At 42.3% G+C, this 21665-nt stretch overlaps 1 protein-coding gene across 2 annotated transcripts in view; it reads left to right on the top strand.

The window, feature by feature from the left end:
• The first annotated feature begins 613 nt into the window (after positions 1-613).
• Positions 614-21665, top strand: part of fggy (FGGY carbohydrate kinase domain containing) — a 25529-nt gene continuing 4477 nt past the window's right edge. The window contains exons 1-13 of one of the 2 annotated variants that reach the window (XM_042768669.1): positions 614-765; positions 11041-11233; positions 11308-11419; positions 11512-11663; positions 11737-11825; positions 14561-14676; positions 14743-14871; positions 15665-15768; positions 15850-15957; positions 16064-16125; positions 16202-16352; positions 16869-16943; positions 17184-17304. In XM_042768669.1, the coding sequence (XP_042624603.1) occupies positions 11054-11233; positions 11308-11419; positions 11512-11663; positions 11737-11825; positions 14561-14676; positions 14743-14871; positions 15665-15768; positions 15850-15957; positions 16064-16125; positions 16202-16352; positions 16869-16943; positions 17184-17304 (1399 nt within the window). In that variant the 5' untranslated portion in view covers positions 614-765; positions 11041-11053. Of the gene's footprint in view, positions 771-11040; positions 11234-11307; positions 11420-11511; positions 11664-11736; positions 11826-14560; positions 14677-14742; positions 14872-15664; positions 15769-15849; positions 15958-16063; positions 16126-16201; positions 16353-16868; positions 16944-17183; positions 17305-21665 lie in introns of both variants that reach the window. The other variant, XM_042768676.1, reaches the window with a different exon arrangement.

Genomic DNA, 21665 nt, shown 5'->3' with positions numbered 1-21665 from the left:
TGGTCAGTTTCATAATCAGCGCCTGTAAACTACACATCCTTCTCTGGGAATATTGTGCGCTCCAGTGACTCAACATCACAGGTGTTCCTTTCATTATCACGGTTTTGAAGAATCACTAATAAGCAGCATGAGTTCAGGTTGAACATTTACCAGGAGCCTGGCTTCAGTTCGAGTGCAGAGGTCAGCTGTGTGTTCTCAGAGATGTTTGTAAGTGAGATTACACGCATGCATATTTAGACACTGGAAATGTGCATCATGTAATATAGCTTTAGTGTCGTATGTCTCCATAGTGTTTAGTGTTTGCTTGGGCTTCATTGTTTCTCTACTGATCAGCATCATGAATTCAGATAAAATGAGACACTGTAAATAACCTCTTGCGTGTGATAATTTTATGTTGAAAATATAAAACGAAATGCTGTTTTAATACATTGCAGTTATTTGTAATATATTTTAGTAGTGGTTATGGATATGTGGTTATTAGATTAGAATAAGATTCAAGAATGAAATGTGGTCTATTCTGTAAATATATGTGCATTCAGACTGATAAAAGCATGTACAGGAAGCCTCGGTTGTTTGGTCGTCCATGTTTTCGTGATTTGCTTTCGCTCTTTTTGGTCGCGCTCGAGCGCCGTAACCGATCCTCCAAAGTACATGTGCAGTGTTTTCTGTCTGTACTCTGAAACTCTGACTAAAGTCCTGCTGAAGGACTGTGAGACTGTTATTCCTCCAGACTGACCGCAACACTGACTCTCGACACAGATACAGGTACAGTTTTACTGCCTGAACACAAGATTCACAGCGATATAAAAACAGAGAAGCCTGCTGCGCACGAGACCGTCAGATACTTATTTATTTATGTGTGTGTGTGTGTGTGTGTGTATATATATATATACACACACACACACGCCGTTCAAAAGTTTGGGATCAGTTAGATTTATGTTTTTAAAAGGGTGAATACAGAAAATACAGTAATACTGTGAAATATCACAATTTAAAACAGCTGTTTTCTATGTGAATCTCTGTTAAAGTGTAATGTATTTCTGTGATGCGCAGCTGTATTTTCAGCATCATTACTCCATGCTTCAGTGTCACATGATCTTCAGAAATCATTCTAATATGCTGATTAATTACAGTTTTGCTGCTTATTTTTTATTTTTAACTTTATTCATAAAACAATTTTGGGGGAAAAAGTATCACAGGAAACCAAAAAAAAAAAAAAAAAGCAGCACTAAAAATGCTGAAAATTCAGTGGTGCATTACAGGAATAAATTACAGTTTAACAGATATTCACACAGAAAACATCTGTTTTAAATTGTGATAATATTTCACAATATTACTGTATCAAATAAATGCAGCTTGATTAGCAGAAGAGACTTCTTTAAAAACATTACAATTCTTACTGACCCCAAACTTTTGAACAGCAGTGTGTGTATATTTATGTATATATGTTATATTTTATATTTGCATGAAGGAAATAACACTGTACTAAACACATTATTCTTTTCAGTAACGAAATGTTCTTTCCTATTACAGTAATGGGTAATGAATTAAGCCTTTTTTTAACAAATCCTGTTTGTGTTTTATTGAGATGCTTTAAAATACATACATAAATACATACACATACTAGGGGTTGGACCGACTAATGGTCTAGTCGACTTCAGTGCTCTGCCACAACACTTTAAGCTTGACGTCGACTAGTCGCTGGTCCTATAGAGGGCGCAACAGGATAATAAATCTTTGAAGGACTTCCACATTTACCCGTTCCCAAACAAACACTCCAAAAGCTCCACAAGACGTATGATTATATTACTGGATGCTTGAAACCGAACAGGAGACTGCACATTCTAAACAGCTTGTTGTACAGTAAGTTAATTGCTGTTCACTGAAAGTGAAAGTGAAGTGACATACAGCCAAGTATGGTGACCCATACTCAGAATTCGTGCTATTCATTTAACCCATCCAAAGTGCACACACACAGCAGTGAACACACACACACACCGTGAATACACATCCGGAGCAGTGGGTATCATTTAGGCAGCGGCACCCGGGGAGCAGTTGGGGGTTCTGTGTCTTGCTCAAGGGCACTTCAGTCGTGGTATTGCTGGCCCGAGACTCGAACCCTCAACCGTAGGGTTAGGAATCAAACTCTCTAATCACTAGGCCACGACTTTTAGCCTGCAAAACTCAAGACAGAAAAGGAAAAAAGCACCAGGCCCAGACTGTGTTACACCAGCTTGTCTGAAATCCTGTGCTGACCAGCTGGCCCCCATCTTCACACAGATCTTCAACAGATCACTGGAGCTGTGTGAAGTCCCTTCACGCTCTTCAAACGCTCCACCATCATCCCCATACCAAAGAAATCCAAAATTACAGGACTAAATGACTATAGGCCTGTGGCTTTAACGTCTGTGGTCATGAAGTCATTTGAAAAACTGGTGCTGGCCCACCTGAAGGACATTACTGGACCCTTACTGGATCCTCTTCAGTTTGCCTACAGAGCAAACAGGTCTGTGGACGATGTATTAAACATTGGACTGCATTATTTTCTGCAACACCTAGACAGACCGGGGACTTACGTGAGGATCCTGTTTGTGGACTTCAGCTCGGCCTTTAACACTATCATCCCAAACCTTCTCCTGCCCAAACTAACTCAGCTCTCCATGTCCACCTCCGTCTGTCAGTGGATCAACAGCTTCCTGACAGACAGACAGCAGCTAGTGAGGCTGGGAAAATACACATCCAGCCTGAGATAGATTATGACACAGCAATGCCCTGGGCATGGACCAATTAAAGACCCACCTCGGTTGAAATTTTGTTCCTTTTTTATTCAAAATTTTCCCAAACTCGTAACTGTGTCATAAAATATCACGATTCTAAAATATAAGTAAATACATTTTGCACCTTTATAGATCCATGTTAGTTTATCTATAATGGGCTATGGGAAAAGTACCCAGATATTAGTGTAATCTATTAACTAGCCCATGCATAAAACCCCACTTTTAACTTGTACTAGATATGGGTGTCATGTGTTAGGTTCCAGCTTTCTAATTAGTCTAGGGGAATGGAGGAATACGTAACAAGAAAGGAAAATCCACATAGAGCCTCTCATCCCAGTCCCAGCCCTGAAGAACACTGCCAACCACTAAAGGTTCCACTATAATTTGATTATTATTTTTTTTATACATGCAGGAGTAACAAGAGCAAAGCTAACAGGCTTCAGGAGGGGGCATAGCCAAAATAACAAACAAAACAGTGGCTTACTCCATTTTGAATCTAACTTACCTAACTTTCCCAAAAAACAGGAGAAAAGGAGTTAACAAAAGAAACAGCACCCTCCTCCCTACAAATTTTTGAATCTAACTTACCTAACTTTCCCAAAAAGAACAAAAAGTAAAAATATTGTAGCTTACAAATTATGAGTTGCGTCCTCCTCCCTACAAATTATGAAGTAAACAACTTAAATATTGAATAAAGAACTATAAAAGTATTAGCAATATTGAGTTGCGTTTAACAGTCAAAGTGGGAGCGAAGCAACAGTAATTGAACCTCTAGCACAGAATTGGCATTAAGCATCAACTAGCAAAATACTAAAAAACCACAACACTTATCTGGGGCTGCGGAGAGGGTCCATGCGGGGAGAGGGAGATGGCTCAAACTTTCTCCTTTCCTCTCTCCCCCAACTGTGCTTTCTTGATGGCTTTTATAGCTGGTTTCCTCTCTGGAGTAGCCAGTGAATGAGTTGATTGGTCATCATCAAACGAGTATCAGGTGCCAGTAATCAGCTCTTATTAGCACAGCACAGGAGAGAAAAGACGACTGAGAACACACAAAAACTTTTGACTGACCCCAGAACAGTACAACCTATGTCACAGGACGTAACACCCCCATCACCAAGTTTATAACCCATGGCTTATAAACAGGTAATATTTCACATGTACAATACACTTTAGTCCCCATCACAGGCTCTGGAAAGCGCATCTGCCACCACATTCTCAGAGCCTTTCTTGTGTTTGATGTCCAAGTTGTATTCTTGCAGATACAGTGACCAACGCATCAAACGCTGATTCCAATTGCACATGCGAGACAGGAAGACAAGAGGGTTATGGTCAGTGTCAGAGGGGTACAACTACCTCCAACATAGACTTCAAAATGCCATTACTAGTGCCAGAGCTTCCTTCTCGATGGTACTATAGTTTTGTTGAGACTTCGAAAACAATTCCTGCACTTCTTGCAACAAAACTGCACCAGCTCCCACAGCACTTGCATCAACTTGTAGCTTGAAAGGCAAAGAAAAGTTAGGAGCGGATAAAATGGGACCATAACACAGAAGGTCTTTGGCAGCATCAAATGCATGGTCACAATCAGGACTCCACGCAAAGTTCATTGAAGTGCTAAGCATATCAGTGAGGGGTGACACAATTGTGGCAAAGTTCTTACAAAATCCTCGATAGTACCCTGCCATTCCTAAAAATCTGCGTAACTGACGCTTGGTACTGGGTGTAGGGAATTCAATGATAGCAGACACTTTTGCTTCAGTAGGCTTGACATAACCCTGACCAACCTTTTTACCAAGCTAAGTTACAACACCTTTAGAAAACTCACACTTGGCCAAATTAAGGGTTAACCGAGCATCACTTAACCTTGTAAGCAGTTTCTCCAAACTGTAGATGTGATCTTCCCACTCATCTGAATAGACTACAATGTCATCTAAGTAAGCTTCACAATTGGGCAGGCCTAGCAAAACTTTTTGCATTAGACGTTGAAATGTGGCAGGTGCGTTTCGCATCCCAAAAGCCATAGAGTTATACTGTAGGAAATCATCAGCTGTTACAAATGCAGAGATCTCACACGCACGTGCAGTTAGTGGAACCTGCCAATAACCTTTTAACAGGTCTAACTTGGAAACAAACTTCAATGCACCAACTCTGTCCATGCAGTCTTCCATCCGTGGTAAGGGAAAGGAGTCAGGTTTTGTCACACTGTTTACTTTTCTATAATCTGTACAAAAGCGAAGGTGTTGTCAGACTTTGGGCCCTGTAGGTATGGAGAACTCCAGGGACTTTGACTGGATACAGCCAGCCCATTTGAAAGTAGATAATCTACCTCTGATTTCATAATCGCTCGCTTTGCAGGATTCACTCCGTATGGATGCTTGATTGGAATAGAATTCCCTACATCAATGTCATGAAACAACATACTGGTTCTACCAGGCACATCAGCAAACAGGGTAGGATGTTTCCACAACAACATTTTAACATCCTTACACTGGTCTTCAGGTAGATAAGATAAGAGTCCAAACTACTTAGTATAGCTGAATTATTCAAATGGACACCAGGTGAATAAGGTTCAGCTACCAATTCCTCAACATCAGGACTGCAAACGGGAGCTACTGTAACACTGGGTTTCAGTGTAGGTGAGGGAAGAGAGGTCTCGAAAGAATTACATGCAACGTAACCCTTTAACAAGTTAATGACACACTCTCTTCTTACAACGACGATCAGGAGTATTTACAACATAGTCTGTGTCACTAAGTTTTTGCTCATTGACCTACGGACCAGAAAACTTCGCATCAAAAACTGAGCCAGGAACAGGAAGTAATACAAGAACAGAGTCACCTGGTTGAAAACTGCGTTGTACCATTTTTTTTTTTGTCAAAGTAACTTTTCATTCTAGACTGCACTGTGGCTAGATGGACTTTGGCTACTTCTCAAGCCTTTTGTAAGCATTCACGGAAAGTAGCGACATAGTCTAAAATTGGGACAGCAGGGCTACGCTTACTAGTTAACTGTTCTTTTAACAACTTCAAAGGCCCACGAACGGTATGAGCAAACACAAGCTCATGAGGAATAAATCCCAAGGACTCCTGAACAGACTCCCTCACAGCAAACATAAGTAGTGGTAAGCCATCCATCCAGTCTTTTCCAGTCTCGACACAGTAAGTGCGGATCATGGACTTCATGGTTTGATGATAACACTCTATCGCCCCCTGCGACTCAGGGTAATAGGCGCTAGACAGTTGGTGTGCTATACCCAACTCTTTCAACATCTGCCCAAAAACTTTTGAGGTGAAATTCGTCCCCTGATCAGTTTGAATTAAACTGGGCAAACCAAATGTTGTACAAAACTTTACAATATCCTTCAACACTACCCGTGCCTTTAATGTATGCAACGGTACATTACACTGAAGACCAATTCTTGCAACTCTTCGAAAGTGGTAATTTTGTTTGCAAAACACCACTTCTCAAAAAGGGGCTTTTTTTTCCCTAGAAAATTCGACATAAGTTTGTTTGGCTTGCTTTGAACATGCTCTAAATTTCTACCAATTCGTATGCTCTCAAAACGGCTGCTTTCACAGTGTCATAGTCCACTGACGCCTCAATTGGCAAAGCTGCACACACCTCTTGTGCTTTGCCAACGAGGTTACACTGAAGCAGCAAAGCCCACATATCCTTTGGCCAACTCAATTCAGTCGCAACACACTCAAAGGCAATAAAGTAAGAGTCTACCTCTGTCTCACGAAAGGGTCGCACTAACTTGAAATATTTACCAACATCTAGATCAGCTTTAGGGGTTAAAGAATCAGGATAGGAACGTGGTTTAGGAACCGGCCGATCATATAAAGATGGTGTCTCAAGCTCACGCAGTATCACGATCTGCTTTAATTTCAAGAGCTCTCAAACGAAGGCGCTGAGTCTCATACTCTTGCTTTTTTAGTTCTAATTCAAGCTCTTTTAACCGCAGTGTGATTTTAGGATCTAGAGAAGATACTTTCTCACTACTACTGACTGAACCTGAAATATCAGACACCGCTTCCATATCAGTTACAGCTTCTATCCCCTGCTCTACAGTTTTTTTCTGTGAAAGTACCCACCTCTACCAATTTACAATATAACTCATCCTTTATCACACCTTTCTTTGCATTTCTAGAAGTTAGTGTTATGTTGTAAAAGTCTTTCTTTCCACAACGATTAAACTCCTCTATCGTGGGAGACTGTCATGAATGAGACTCCCTTGGTTCTTCCCGCTCGCCACCAGAGGGAACTTTCGCCCGAGTACTGATCTTCAATTTGGACTAGACACCCCCCCCCACACACACACACACACTCCCACATATCTTGTCCTGATTATTCCTGCACCTGACACCCATTAGGTGACTATATAAGCAACTCCCAGATCCTTCCTCATTGCGAAGTCTTGTATTGCCCCGGTGTACACTTCTGAGCGGTTTCCTTCCGTGCCTGATCTCTCTGTGAATTACCTTGGACTGCCTCTCTCTCTTTACGATTGTTCACTGCCTGCCCTGGCCCTTGCATTCTCATGACTACGATTTGGATTGTCTTCTCTGTTGTGTTTTCTGGTGATTGACTTTGCCTGTTTACCACGTTTCAGAATAAAGCTGCAGATGGATTCTCACTCTGTTGATGCTTCGTTACAGAAGACTTTGCCATCACACAATCCAGCAGCTCTGGCTTAACTTTCTACGGAAGTTTCAGCTCAGGCAAATCAACTCGCTGCTCATCAGTAACAGCTAACTCGACTAACAGAGCTCTCGGAGGAGCTAGTGAGTGGACTTCAGAGTATTCATCTGTCGTCTTCGGAGTCAATGCTTAGCCAGCCGAGTGTGAACTCGTCACCTCCTCTCATTCCTTTGATGAATCCTCGCCTGGCTCTCCCCGATAAATTCAATGGAAACCCCATGAGGTGCAAGGGATTTCTACTACAATGCTCTCTGTACGTTAACCAACAGTCAGCGATGTATACCACAAACATCAGTAAGATCTCATTCGTATGCTCTTTACTGACTGATAAAGCTTTGGATTGGGCCACGGCAGTTGTAAGGGAGGATGGATCAACTTTCCCCTCGTTCAGCGCTTTCCTCCAATGTTTCCGGGAAATATTTGACCATACTGAGGGAGGTAAAAGTGTGGATGAACAGTTACTTGCTTTATGTCAGGGCAGAAACACCGCAGCTGAGTATGCCTTATCATTTAGCACTCTCGCCGCTCAAACTGATTGGGTTGAGAGTACGCTTAAACTGCTTTTCCGCAAGGGACTCAGTCTGGAACTTCAATTTGAACTGGCGTGCAGGGACGAAAAAAGCGCCAGGGATCTATGCAGCCTATTTGGTTTGTCAGCAAAATTAGAGACCTGGACATAGCAGAAAGAGAAGATGATTTAGTCGCAGTTTTATCAAGATTATTGTCGATAACACAGTTAAAGGTCCCCTCCAAAAATAAGGTGATGAGTGTCAAGATTTGGTATTTTTGAGAAAAGCATAGACGTAATAGTAGCGTTATCCTAATTTGGGGCATATACGTTTACTAACACTACTGGAGTTTGAAAAAGAATGCCACTGACGATTACAAAGCGTCCTTCAGGATCTGAAAGTACTTGCTCTGCTAGAAACATGACTCTTTTATGTATCAGAATTGCAGTACTTCTGGATTTGCTATTAAAACTAGAATGAAATACTTGACCAACCCATTGTTTACGCAGTCTGGTGTGATCACCTGTACGCAAATGTGTCTCCTGAAGAAACATAATATCAGAGGACAGTGATTTTAGATGAGAAAAACACTGGAGCGTTTAATTTGGCCACCCAACCCACGTATGTTCCATGTTATAAATCTAATATTGTGTCCAACCCCTCCCCCCTTAGAATTAACAAAGGGCTTGTTCATAAAACTGCAAAGTAGAACATACTCTAAATTGGATAAAGAAAAAAAAACAATGCTTTTTTAAGCTTAATCAGGTTAGCATGTGTAAGAGACAACAATAAAAGCCAAGACAAAAGAATCCTCCATCAAACATAACCCCTGAACATACCCAGAACACAGAGAACAGAAACACAAATATGTTCAAAAATAACAACAGAAAATCCCTTCTGATACTCGTCCACTTAGACATGGCGAGTTGTCAGAAAAACGTTATCACAACCGATTGTGTAGTGAAGTTGACTCCAACAGACGTAAAGAATTTAACACTAATAAGAGAATTCACTCCTGAAAAAAAGTGGACAGGGTGCAGTTCAGCAGAAGTGCAAAACAAGTGCACATAGCGAAGCTAGTGGCTGTAAAACTGACAAGGAAGAATATTTAAAGACTATCTATGACTGTCAAGCACTCAACCCCCCCCCCCCACACAAAATAAAAAATAATAATATAAATAAATTAATAAAAGTGGAATGTGCATGAATATAAACACATATACACACATACATATACTGTACATGCACCCACACACATTGCTCCATGAAGGAGAAAAAGAAGAAAAAAAGGAAAAGGAAAAAAAATTACAATTAAAATTCTAGTCTAAGGCGTTTAACAGCTATTGAGAGAGAGATCTCCTTATCGTCAACGCCGCTCGTAAAGTTAATCAGAGATGTTTTGGTGGTAGAATTTTTGTGCAGCCTCAGGAGAGTCGAAATAGTACTCTGTACTGGCCGGGTAGATCATGCCAAAACAAACACCGCGTTTATACAACAGGCCCTTGATGTTGTTCCGCAGAAGACCTCATAGGACTTGATTCTGTGTCTCTTGAAAGTAATTTATTTTGACGATTTTGTGAATTTGAGCACAGCCTCCTTCTCTATGTAGCGATGAAATCTCACTATAATCAGACGGGGATTTTGACCTCGGAGAGGTTTGGGCCTTAAGCTCCGATGGACGCGATCAAGCTCCGGTGGGGAGGGAAGAGCGTCGCCGGCGACCTCGGTGAATAAATCTGTCATAAACTGCCTGGCGTCCTTTCCCTCAATATCCTCCGGAAGACCAACCACACAAATATTCTGCCGTTTGGACCGAGAAAAGAGATCTTCCACGTTAGCTCTTAAAGCGAACCAACACCAACTTCGGCTGAAGAGTAGAGACCTCCTGCTCGAGATGTGTAATCTTGTCGCTGTGGTCAGATAAGCTAGTTTCCATATCAGTGATGGTAGCCCCTTGAGTCGCCAAGGTAGACCCAATAGAAGCAATGGATGAGTGAATCGACTCCAACGACGCATTCAGCAGCGCGGTGAGTTCACCAGTCATGTTTCTCCTTAGTTTGTCACGTTCACTCACCAGTGTGTCAGTCGTTAGCGGGTTTGAGGCGGTGTCCGACATCTTGGCGCTTTCATGCCCAGAATTAGGCGCCATGGTTTGAGGGTTGATTTTGCCACCAGCTCGCGTACCCTTACTCATCAGGAACAAATAACGTTAACAAAGACCAACAGTAGCACAAAAATAGCTAAAAAGCCCCAAATGTAGTGTTATGAGGAAAAAAATATGAAATTTAAGTCGGAGCACTAACACCATGCGTCTCTCCACTACATGGCAAAACCGGAAGTCATCAATTTGTATATTGTTATTCCTTACTTACTTATTTGTATTTTTTATTCTTTTATTATTTGTGTTTTTGTTCTGTCACTGTCATTCTGTTGCACTGCGGAAGCTTCTGTCATGAAAACAAATTCCTTGTATGTGTAAACATACCTGGCAATAAAGCTCATTCTGATTCTGATCTAATGCGCTGCTGCTCTGTAACGCACACACATAGACTACAGACAGTAGCTCGTACATCACGTGCAGATCACGCACACAGAATCATTCAGCGCAGAAATGAACTGTCAACACTGTTCTGTGATTTCTCAATAAAATAGCTTAGAATTTGAAAAGTTCAAGGATATATTTCTTAATAACTAAATCCCAAAGTGTCACTACTACTAGAGACCTTTTTTCTGCAAAAGTGAGACATAACTCTCATGAATAGTGGGAAGATTACAACCAGTAAGCAGCCTGTGTTATATTACTAATCTGACTTCTCTGCTGAGCTGTGGATCTACCAAACCACACTATAATTGAGAGAGTCAGCAGCTTTCAGTGACAGCTCTGTAAAGATTGAGCATACCAACTTTAGATGCGCCAAACTTTTTATGCTGTCTCAAGGGAAAAAAGCCTTTGATGGGATTTTTAATAATGCCTCTTAGATTGTCTTACTTTAATGATGCAGAGATGATAGTGCATCCATTGAGGGGTGTGTGTGTGTGTGTGTTTATTACAGGTCAGCCGGTGACATGAGCAGGTATTATGTTGGCGTGGATGTGGGCACTGCCAGTGTGCGAGCGGCTCTGGTCACGTGGGACGGTCAGGTCAAACACATGGCAGAGGAGCCCGTTAACATATGGGAGCCGTGTGCTGACCATTACGAGCAATCATCAGAGGATATCTGGAGCAAATGCTGCAGGACGGTGAAGGTGAGAAGCGATGATGAATCATCATGTTGCGTGATCTTTTTTCAGAGTGTTTGAGCTTGTTCATGTTGTTATAGCGAGTGACTCAGGACGTTGATGTGAAGTCTGTACGAGGGATCGGCTTTGATGCCACCTGCTCACTGGTGGCTCTGGACCGGCACTTCCTGCCCGTGGCTGTCAATCACACAGGTGTGTGTTTCTTGAGTCAATCACACAGGTGTGTGTTTCATGAGTCCGGCAGGTGAGCGCCACACACTGTCTGACCGCACGTGTGCTCGCAGGTGTCCGGGAGAGGAATGTGCTGATGTGGATGGACCACCGGGCCACGGATCAAGCCTCTCGGATCACAGCTACCAAACACAGAGTGCTCCGGGGAGTCGGGGGTGTGATGTCACCCGAAATGCAGCCCCCCAAATTACTGTGGCTCAAAGAGGTGAGGAGTGTGAGCGCCACAAACACTCTTATCATCTTGAGTTTCAATCCTGTGTTTTTCATTCTGTGCTTAGAATCTGCGGGACACCTGTTGGAAAGAAGCGGCACACTTCTTTGACCTTCCTGACTTTCTGTCCTGGAAAGCCACAGGCTCTTTGTGCAGGTGAGCCTTTCATTAGACTGTAGGGATTAAACAACATCGGGACTAATATCTAGAAGAAAAAATATATATCTCTCAATATTTACATTTATGCATCTAGCAGACACCGTGACAAACGAATGATGAAAAATATAATATTTCTTATATTTGCAGAGGCTTCTGTGAACATGTCTGGTGATGCAGTGAATTGTTGAATAGAGTTACAAATTGAACATTGATTAATGAAAATGAGTGGCTCCAATGCTGTTTTCACTGCAGTTAAATGAAAAACTCTTTAACAGCTTCATCTTAATGCTCTCATACTCACAGGACACGAGGAAGAAGGATCGAAGAACTGTAGTAACAATGCAGTCTTTAGCAAACTGAAACCCAATCCTTAGGAATAGTTCACCCAAAAATGAAAATTTGTTTGTAGAAATGTAGCACTGCATCAGTGTCTCATCAATGGATGCTCTGCAGTGAATGGGTGCCGTCAGAATGAGAGTCCAAACAGCTGATAAAAACATCACAATAATCCACAAGTAATCCACAGCACTCCAGTCCATCAGTGAACATCTGGAGAAGACAAAAGATGAAACAAATCCAGCATTAAGACGTTTTTAACTAAAATACATAGAGTTCATAATCCATAATGTGAAAAAGTGCATCTGCTGTTGTCTCTCACATCAAAATCCAGACACATATTAGTTTAGAGCTGTTTAAACAGTGCTTGATCTGTGCAGATTTCTCTCCTGATTCACACCAGAACACTTTTTCACTGGAGGAAGTGTTATTATGGATTATAAAAGAAGTAATTTCCTGTTGCCAGCAAGTGGTGCTAAGACTATAAATGAATATTGGCCTAAAGATGAGTTCAGGCCAGGACCCATATCAAACACAAGAACTTTGGGCAGACCGGATATTGCATGTTTAAGTTAGTTTAAAACAAGTAATTTCCTGTCGCCAGCAGGTGGCGGTATGATTATAACTGAAATATTGGCCTTTAGATGTGTTCAGGCCAGGACTCTTATAAAACGTGTGAAGTTTGGGGCAGATTGGGCATTATATGCAAGAGTTACAACAACTTCCTGTTTCATAATATTAATAGCATCAATCAGCACACAGTAAGTGTTGCTAGCATGTTTGAGAATATTACTAGCATGATTAGCACACTATGGCATATTTTACGGTGTTGCTAATAGTGCATAAAAGTATTAAAACATGTCACTTCCTGTTGTCAGTAGGTGGCACTATAACTATAACCAAATATGAGCATGTAGATATCTTCAGGCCAGGACTCAAACTTTTGAAGCTTGAGGCAGATTGGACATGTATGCACGAGTTACAGTAATGTTCTGCTTTGCTGCATTAATAGCATGCTTTAGCATTTAGCTAAGTGTTGCTAGCATGTTTTAGTATGTTTCTAACATGTTGCCAGTGTATTTAGCACTTGCTGACACTTTTTAATATGTTGCTAGGAGTCCATAACAGTGTTACACATGAAACTTCCTGTTGCCAGCAGGTGGCGCTATGACTATAACCGAATATGGGCATGTTGATGTGTTCAGGACAGGACTATTATCAAACATGTGAAGTTTGGGGCAGATCGGACATTGCTTGCCTGAGTTACAGCAACTTCCTTTTTCACTGCATTAGTAGCATGCTTTAGCACTTAGATAAGTGTTGCTAGCATGTTTCTAGCATGTTGGCAGCCTATTTAGCACTTGCAGACACTTTTTAATATGTTCCTAGGAGTCCATTCATTTACATTTACATTTATGCATTTAGCAGATGCTTTTATCCAAAGCGACTCACAGTGCATTCAGGCTAACATATTTTACGTAACGTGTTCCCTGGGAATCGAACCCACAACCTTTTGCGCTGCTAATGCAATGCTCTACCACTGAGCCACAGGAACAGTGTTACACATGACACTTCCTGTTACCAGCAGGTGGCGCTATGACTATAAGCAAATACGGGCATGTAGGTGTGTTCAGGACAGGACTCTTATCAAACTTGTTAAATTTGGGTCAGATTGGACCCTGCATGCCTGAGTTACAGTAACTTCCTGTTTCACTGCATTGGTAGCATGCTTCAGCACTTAGCTAAGTGTTGCTAGCATGTTTTAGTATGTTTCTAACATGTTGCCAGTGTATTTATGGCCACCAGGGACACGCCCCTTTTACGAAAACTCAAAATCTTCACAATTTAACGTCACAAACATCTTATGATGACCCTCACCAAATTGATGATCCGATTAAAACTGTGGGAGGATTTCATCAAAGTATGAGGCATGGAAATGGCAAAAACTGCACAAAAATCGTACAGGAAATTAAAAATAACATACTTCCTGTTGGGTTTTGGAAGTTGTACCAGGAGACTTTTTTGTAGATAATGGTGTGTTACACGTATGTACCGATTTTCATGCATGTACATAAAACGTAGCTCGAAGCACACTCCGTTGAAATTTTCCAGGTGGCGCTATCGAGCCATTTTGCCACACCCACTTCTGAAACCTATATCAGATGTAAATTTTCGCCAGTTCTGATGCGTGTGCAAAGTTCGTGAGTTTTGGAGCATGTTTAGGCCCTCAAAAATGCGATTCATTTCAGAGAAGAAGAAGAAGATGATGAAGAATAATAAGAAACGGAGCAATTCCAAGAGGGTTCTCGCACCATCGGTGCTCGGGCCCTAAACATCTCCAGTGAAGTGATGCTGAGTATCGAGCACCTAAACAGCAGCTGTGTCTCCTGATGCAGGTCTTTATGTACTCTGGTGTGTAAGTGGACGTATTCTCCATCTGATGGGTGGGACGACACGTTCTGGAGCGCCATCGGTCTGGAGGACCTGATGGAGAACAGTTACTCTAAAATAGGTAGGAGAGAATGCTGCTCAGTGTATGTATGGTTCTGCTGACTGATGAGGTCTTGTGTTGTGTTAGGCCAGCAGACATGTTGTCCAGGGACTCCAGTGGGACGAGGTCTGACCGCAGCGGCGGCTGCAGATCTGGGTCTGATTCAGGGCACCGCTGTAGGCGCTTCGCTCATAGACGCTCACGCAGGAGGCTTAGGTACACAACCACACGCTCCTCAAACTAATGCTGTGCTCGCTCACTCACACTGCTGTTCAGTGCAGATCACTCCTCTTCTGTTCGAGTGTCTGACCTCATTATTTAACAAAGTGAAACCACCATCAACCCAGTTCTCCCCTGAATAGATCAGGCATTTATTTAAACATGACTGAACTATCCACACTTGATCTAAGCCTTTAAATGATAAATGTCAATATGTGAATTACAAAACTGTTTTTTGTTTTTTTACGCACTGGTCAATGTTGAGATTTTGGTCTGTTTTGCTTCCATATCATGTCTTTCAGACTAGTGGAGAAAAAAACATCCAAAACACACATTTAAGTGTTTATTTTAATGCAATTTATCTATTTGTGTCTGTAGATTTAAACTCCAATCTATATATCTAGAGTTTTTTCTCTTACATGCACCAAAACTTCGTTTTAATGCTCTCTGTATTCTGAAGGTTTGTTCATAAGTCATTCACACAGATTTATACAACATTTTACTCCTAAAACGTGGTGAAAATGTGTTTGTTTTCTGTCTTTTCCCCTCTGGAAATAAAATGTCAACAAAATCAAACAATCAGTCTTCAGATTTATGTTCTGGGAATGTATGCACATGAGTTAATTTATTAATTTGCATATTTAAACATAATATTTCAGAAAGCTTGTAATGCTACAATGTTTCCCATTCTTGTAATTGGTCAGCTGGGGAAGTGTGGTGCTCTGTATTAGATGTCTTCACTCTGCGCACCTGTGGTGTGTGTAATCCAGTGGTTTCTCTGGTTGTTTAGGGGTGATGGGAGCAGACGTGGGGGGGCATCAGCTGCCCTGTGAGCATCAGCCTGTCTCGTCCCGTATGGCCCTCATATGCGGCACGTCTTCATGTCACATGGCTGTGAGCTTCGTTCTGATGTGAGGCTGTGTGTCAGATCGAGTGATGGATGAATCTCAGCATGTGTTTGTGTTCGTCTCTCAGGTCAGCACACAGCCGCTGTTCGTCCCCGGGGTCTGGGGCCCGTATCTGTCTGCCATGCTGCCGGAGCTGTGGCTCAATGAGGGAGGACAGAGCGCCACGGGCCGCCTGGTGAGAGCCGAGCGCTTCAGAATCATGAATCAGAATCAACATCATTATGAAACACACCATCAGACTGCGAATGAGCTGCATGTGCAGTGATCTGACGTGTTTTCAGGTGGAGCATGTGGTGAGAGGACACGCAGCGTACAGGCAGCTGGAGGAGCGGGCGGAGCGCAGGTGTGTGTGTGTCTGTCAATCATTCTCATCAAATCTCTCTGGTCTCAGTCTCATTTCACCGGTTTGCTCCGTGCAGAGGGAAACACGTTTACTCGTACCTGAACGCTCACCTGGAGAGCATGAGCGCAGACGCAGCGCAGCTGGAGCAGCTGACGGCCCGCCTGCATGTCTGGCCTGATTTCCATGGCAACCGCTCTCCTCTGGCCGACCAGACGTCCCGCGGCGCGGTGAGCAGCAGGACACGCCTCGTCCGGCACTGATCCACATCATCAGTGTCTGGATCACAATTCACTGCTGATCACGTTACAGAACAGGAAGATTATTTGGAGGAGCTTTGAGATTGTTGAGACATTATTTTCATTACAATCAGATGCAAATTAAAGGGAGTTGCTTTGTACTTTCTAGGATGTGGTGCTAGATTGTGGGTGCTAAGCTGTTGCTAGGGTGGTGCTAGGATGAATAATTAGAATGGGGGACAAAATACTTCCATTAACATTTGAATGCATTATAATGGGTAATGGGAATGATTTTAGTACCCCCCACCCCTTGTTTGAAATGTGCTTGATGTCATGGTAAATGTCACATCTTAATGGCCCTAGAAATAACTTGATTTTGTTGATCAAATTAAATGCCATCTTTTTTTTAAAGTGTTAAGGAAATGTAAAACATTATTTTATGTTTTTGGACTAATTTCTGAAGTGCTAGATAGTGATTTTGATGTGTTTACTGATGTGTTTGTGCAGGTTGTGGGTCTCACTTTATCACAGACACTGGATGATCTGGCTCTGCTGTATCTCGCCACTCTTCAGGCCATCGCTGTAAGACACACACTCACTCACTCACTCACTCACTCACACACACACACGTAAACACACTCACTCCCATACACTCACTTACACACACGTAAACACACACACACACACACACACACTCACACACACACACGTAAACACACACACACACACACACACACACACACACACACACACACGGATGCTCCGTTAAGAAAATGAACACATCTTCAGGTGTTAATGTGTATACGTCTCTGTTGTGTGAAGCTCGGCACCAGACACATCATAGACGCCATGAGAGCAGCAGGACATGACATCACAACCCTCTTCCTGTGTGGAGGACTGAGCAAGAATGCCCTGTTTGTGCAGACGCATGCCAACACTACAGGTGACTGCTCTTATGTCTGCATCACTGACCTGCGCAGACGACACGTCACACACATCCTAACACACAGAGTCTGAGCACTGAACGTCATCACATTACTAACATGAAGACAGGCAGCACTGTGTGTGTGGTTAGTAAGTGGATAATGTGATTCTGTACACCGGTGTGATCTGTGAGAACTAACTTCATACATCCACTAAGCCTCCAGGATATTCTTGATGGCCCTTCTGCACTGCAGTCCTTTAACACCAAAAGTTTTGATGGTTTGCTGTAGTAATTCCGACTGACTCACAGCATGCTCTCCACCCATTATTCCTGCACTCTGTGATGAGTTCTTGCACTCAGGTGCTTCCTCCATCTGGTCTTCCCAGGGGACAGTACGTTCCTGTAAAACCACTTGCTTTGGCGTGTGGAGGGGTGGAGTATACAGGTTGGATGGGCTGTGGAGAACATCATAAACTGACTGAATGAGAAACTTAATGCACAATGGTTCAGCTCTCCAGAGTGCCGTCCAGGTGATCTTGCGAGGCTCTTCGTGCTCCCATCTGGTCCAGGCTCCTTGCTTGTACGTGCCGACCATCTTGCTGTAGTATTCTTCCTCCTCCTCTGCTCATATCTCATCCTGAACCAGTTAACGCTTCTCTTTCCCATGGCTTTTGTCATAAAGTGGGGAAAACTGCTCAGTCCTGCCCACCAAGATGTTATGCCACAGCCACGCCTCCGCTCTATCTACAGCAACCTGAGCCTGTCTTCACGAGGATTCCTGTAGTCGTGATTTTAATGTCGGAGGAGTCTCAGTACATCATTACATCCCTGGCTCGAGTAATTTTGAACTCCTCCACTAGGCCACTGATAGGAAGCTGCAGCTCGTGGTAATGCCCATACAATACTGCTTAGAGAGTGAGGGAGCCCCATCCTCCTCCGGAGGAACTCATTGATAGTTTTCTCTACGGCTTCCACTGTTGTCATTGGCACCTCATAAACTAGAAGAGGCCAGAGCAGTCTCGGCAGAACTGCATGTTGATATATCCAAGCTTTGAACTTTCCTGGAAGCCCCAGTTTATCTATCACGGTGAGCCAGGCAGTCAAATCACTCCAGGTTTGTTGCATTGTGGCTGTGTCCTTCAGGAAACTTTCAAAGATCTTAACCAGGCTCTTGTCTGTTTTTAATCTGTCACTGTTGGAATCTGGATCAACTGGGTCACTATTCATGTATGCTCCAGGCACCCCTGGGACTCTCCCCTTCTGAACTGAGGTATCTATATGCATTCTTTAGGAGGAACTCAGTTAGACGTTGGGCCACAATCTTAAAGAAGATCTTCCCTTCAGCACTGAGCAATGAAATGGTACAAAACTGCTATGTTATTTGAATCCTCTTCTTTCGGTGTCCCCTCCACCCTTTCCACTGCGCAGCAACCTTTTCTCTTCGCAAGATCACCTTCAAGATCCTCCAGAGACACACTAGGAGCCTTGAGCACTGCTTATAAGGTACCTCATAAGCAGTACTCCACTGGGATCTGGAACAGAGCTTGCCCTTGTAGTTTTGACTGCTTCTTTGACTTCCTTCAGGGTAGGCTCAGAAATGTTAAATTGGGTCTCTGGTTCTGGAGGGGTTACCAGTGCCTCACATAGGCCAAAGACTTGCTCCCTCAAATTGTCACTAAAGGTGAAACTGAGATGGTGATTGAGTTATATGTTATATGTTGGTCTGTGAATTTGTTTTTTATTTTTTGGTTGTCGCTCCCAAGAATTTCACTCACCAAGGCACATGACTTGTGTTGCATGGAGGCTCTGGGCACTGTGGGGTGACTCCGGGCCGGGCTCCTCCTCTGTCTGACCAGGTTCTGTAGTCAGCACCACAAAACCCGGAGTGCTGGCTCCTGCTCCTGTGCGTTGCTTCACTTGTTCCCTTTGTAAGGATGAAAGAACCTCAGATACTTTGATCTCCTGAGAAACAGACAATACAAACATACACGAGCACCCCACACAGACTGCAGGTGCAGGAAACCCCTCTCTCACATATGCATCACTTCCTCCTCTTCCACTTCCTCACCCATCCTCCCTCCACTTGGTTCACTCAGAATGGTCAATAGTAAAATGTTCTACATGAATGCAAGTACTATTTACAGTCATGTTTGGTATCATTTGAATAGTCTCGGTGCGAGTGGTACAATGGTCTCACTCTTACAAAAGTAGACTAAAAGATAGTACAGACCCTAAGAGTAAAGAGATATTTTGCTTCCTGTAATGGGAGTGCCCTTTCCCAGGGTCTTCCATGTAAATTACCTTCTGTTCCCATTGAGGTGTAAACTACCTGGTCTGGGATCTGGGTTAATGCAAATTCTAATGATTTGTATATGCCTCCATTTGGGGGATGTTTTATATTGGTTTTGTATTTAAAAATTTGTAGCAAAAGTGTCGGGGCGATTCTGTAGCCAGAAAGCCCATAGTGTGTGACTCTTCACTTCATACTATATATTTTCTAAGGTCAGGTATGCATATTTTACTTTTAGATTAATCTTTGAGAATTTGATGTTTTAAATTGATATGATTTGATATGTTTGAATTGGATATGTAATTGGCAGAATACATATTTACCTGACTGATAATAAATTGTAACATTTGATTTAATTCTATTTTACTCTGTAATTATTGACTCTAGTAGATATGCTGAATCCTTGTTAGTGACATGAGCACCTGAATGAATGAGTAAGTATAAAATAAAGAGTGTAACTAGAATAATCAAATGTCAGTAGAATACTTATTAGAAACGGACATACAACCGATTTGCATTTCAACCTAAATTCGAGGTCATAATAAAATGGAGTCAGATTTGAGTTTAATCTTAATAACTTTGCACGCTGAAAAGACTGTCTACACACATTTTCACAGATACAGACTGGACTCGTAAACGATTTTCCACTTGCTTGGTTCATTACCAACTGGTCTGCCCTATTGTTGATGCTCATCCTCCTGCCCCCTCGGGCATCCCTGGGGGGTATAGTTCTGAAGGGTTCTTCGTAGCTTATTTGGGTGCTCCCTCACACTAGCTGTAGTTTGGATTGCTAGCCCTTGCTGCCCCCAGATGCTGTCTTTCTGTGCCGTCTTCTGTCTCTCCAGCCATCACCATTCTTTTCATGGACGTCATCCAGTCTTTCCTGGAGGTCATGCCGAGTCAGAAGTAATAAATCTAACATACACCTTCTGGTGCTACTTGGACACGATTTTGGTGATGAACCTGGGGTATATATCATGGTAGTATTTAGGGATGTCAATTTTCGATAATTTCCATGATTGATCGTCATTTAAATTAACGATCAATTAATCGATTAATTTTTAACCATAATGCTGCAAAATGTCACCGGCAACACAGGATGTGCAAAAGCCACACACACAAAAAAAAAAAAAAAAAAGGTTTCTCACTTGAATTAAAGTGGTTTTAGTCTGAATAAAATGCTAGTAGCAGGATTATAAAATGAATAGATGTGATTATGATAATTTGATCAAATGAAGAGAGCGCGCCATACGTTTGAGGTCATGTTACTTTGTTGACTGTTTTCTATCCCGCACGGAGACCGCTGAACGCGCCTCTTTAAATGGTTTTGTGGTGCTCGTTGTTGTATTTTAAAACACAATGACAATGTTTTCAACTGACATTATGGCATTTAAAATAAAATTATCCCAAATGTAACTGTGGCGCGCGTGTGACTGTGCTGCGCAGTAAGTGAACCGCTTCATTCACCGCTGTTGCAAAACATTAAATATTTTTATGTGATTATTATGACCAGTACTTAATTTGATCCTGCTGGATCTTGTTCTTGTAAAAATGTCAGATTTAAAAAAAAAATTTTTAAAAATCTGGCATACAGTGCATTAGATCGTGACAGTTGTTTGCGTGCATACGAGGACGAGCCAGCGCGGCTTTGGCTGGATTTATTTGGAGGTTATTGCTCATGTCTCATTCGGCACAAATCCAAATGTTTCCATATTCGCAATGTATTTGAATGTTAAACTATTATTTATAATGTAAACTAGACTTGTACTTTACTATTTTATTTTGATAATGAACAGACTGCGATGTTGCTGGAATACGTGCACCAGGCTCCGGCGCGATCGAAACAGATGAGACATAAAAAAAAAAATTTCCGCACAAGTGTTTACTTTCATTTGTGCACACTCACAATAGAAACAGAAGATTTGTGCGATTGTAAAATATAGCAAACAAACAGAATGCGCGTTGTCATCCTTTTCTTTCCGTGAACTTATGGAGCACCGCCACACTTCTGTTTTAAATCGGTTTTCTTAATTAATTTCGCATATTTAAAAAAAAAAAAAAACGGAGAGCCGGTGCCCTAGTGAGGTCC

This window comes from Cyprinus carpio, chromosome A2, assembly GCF_018340385.1.
Source record: "Cyprinus carpio isolate SPL01 chromosome A2, ASM1834038v1, whole genome shotgun sequence".
Classification (NCBI taxonomy): domain Eukaryota; kingdom Metazoa; phylum Chordata; class Actinopteri; order Cypriniformes; family Cyprinidae; genus Cyprinus; species Cyprinus carpio.
This window is presented reverse-complemented; position numbering and strand designations above follow the sequence as displayed.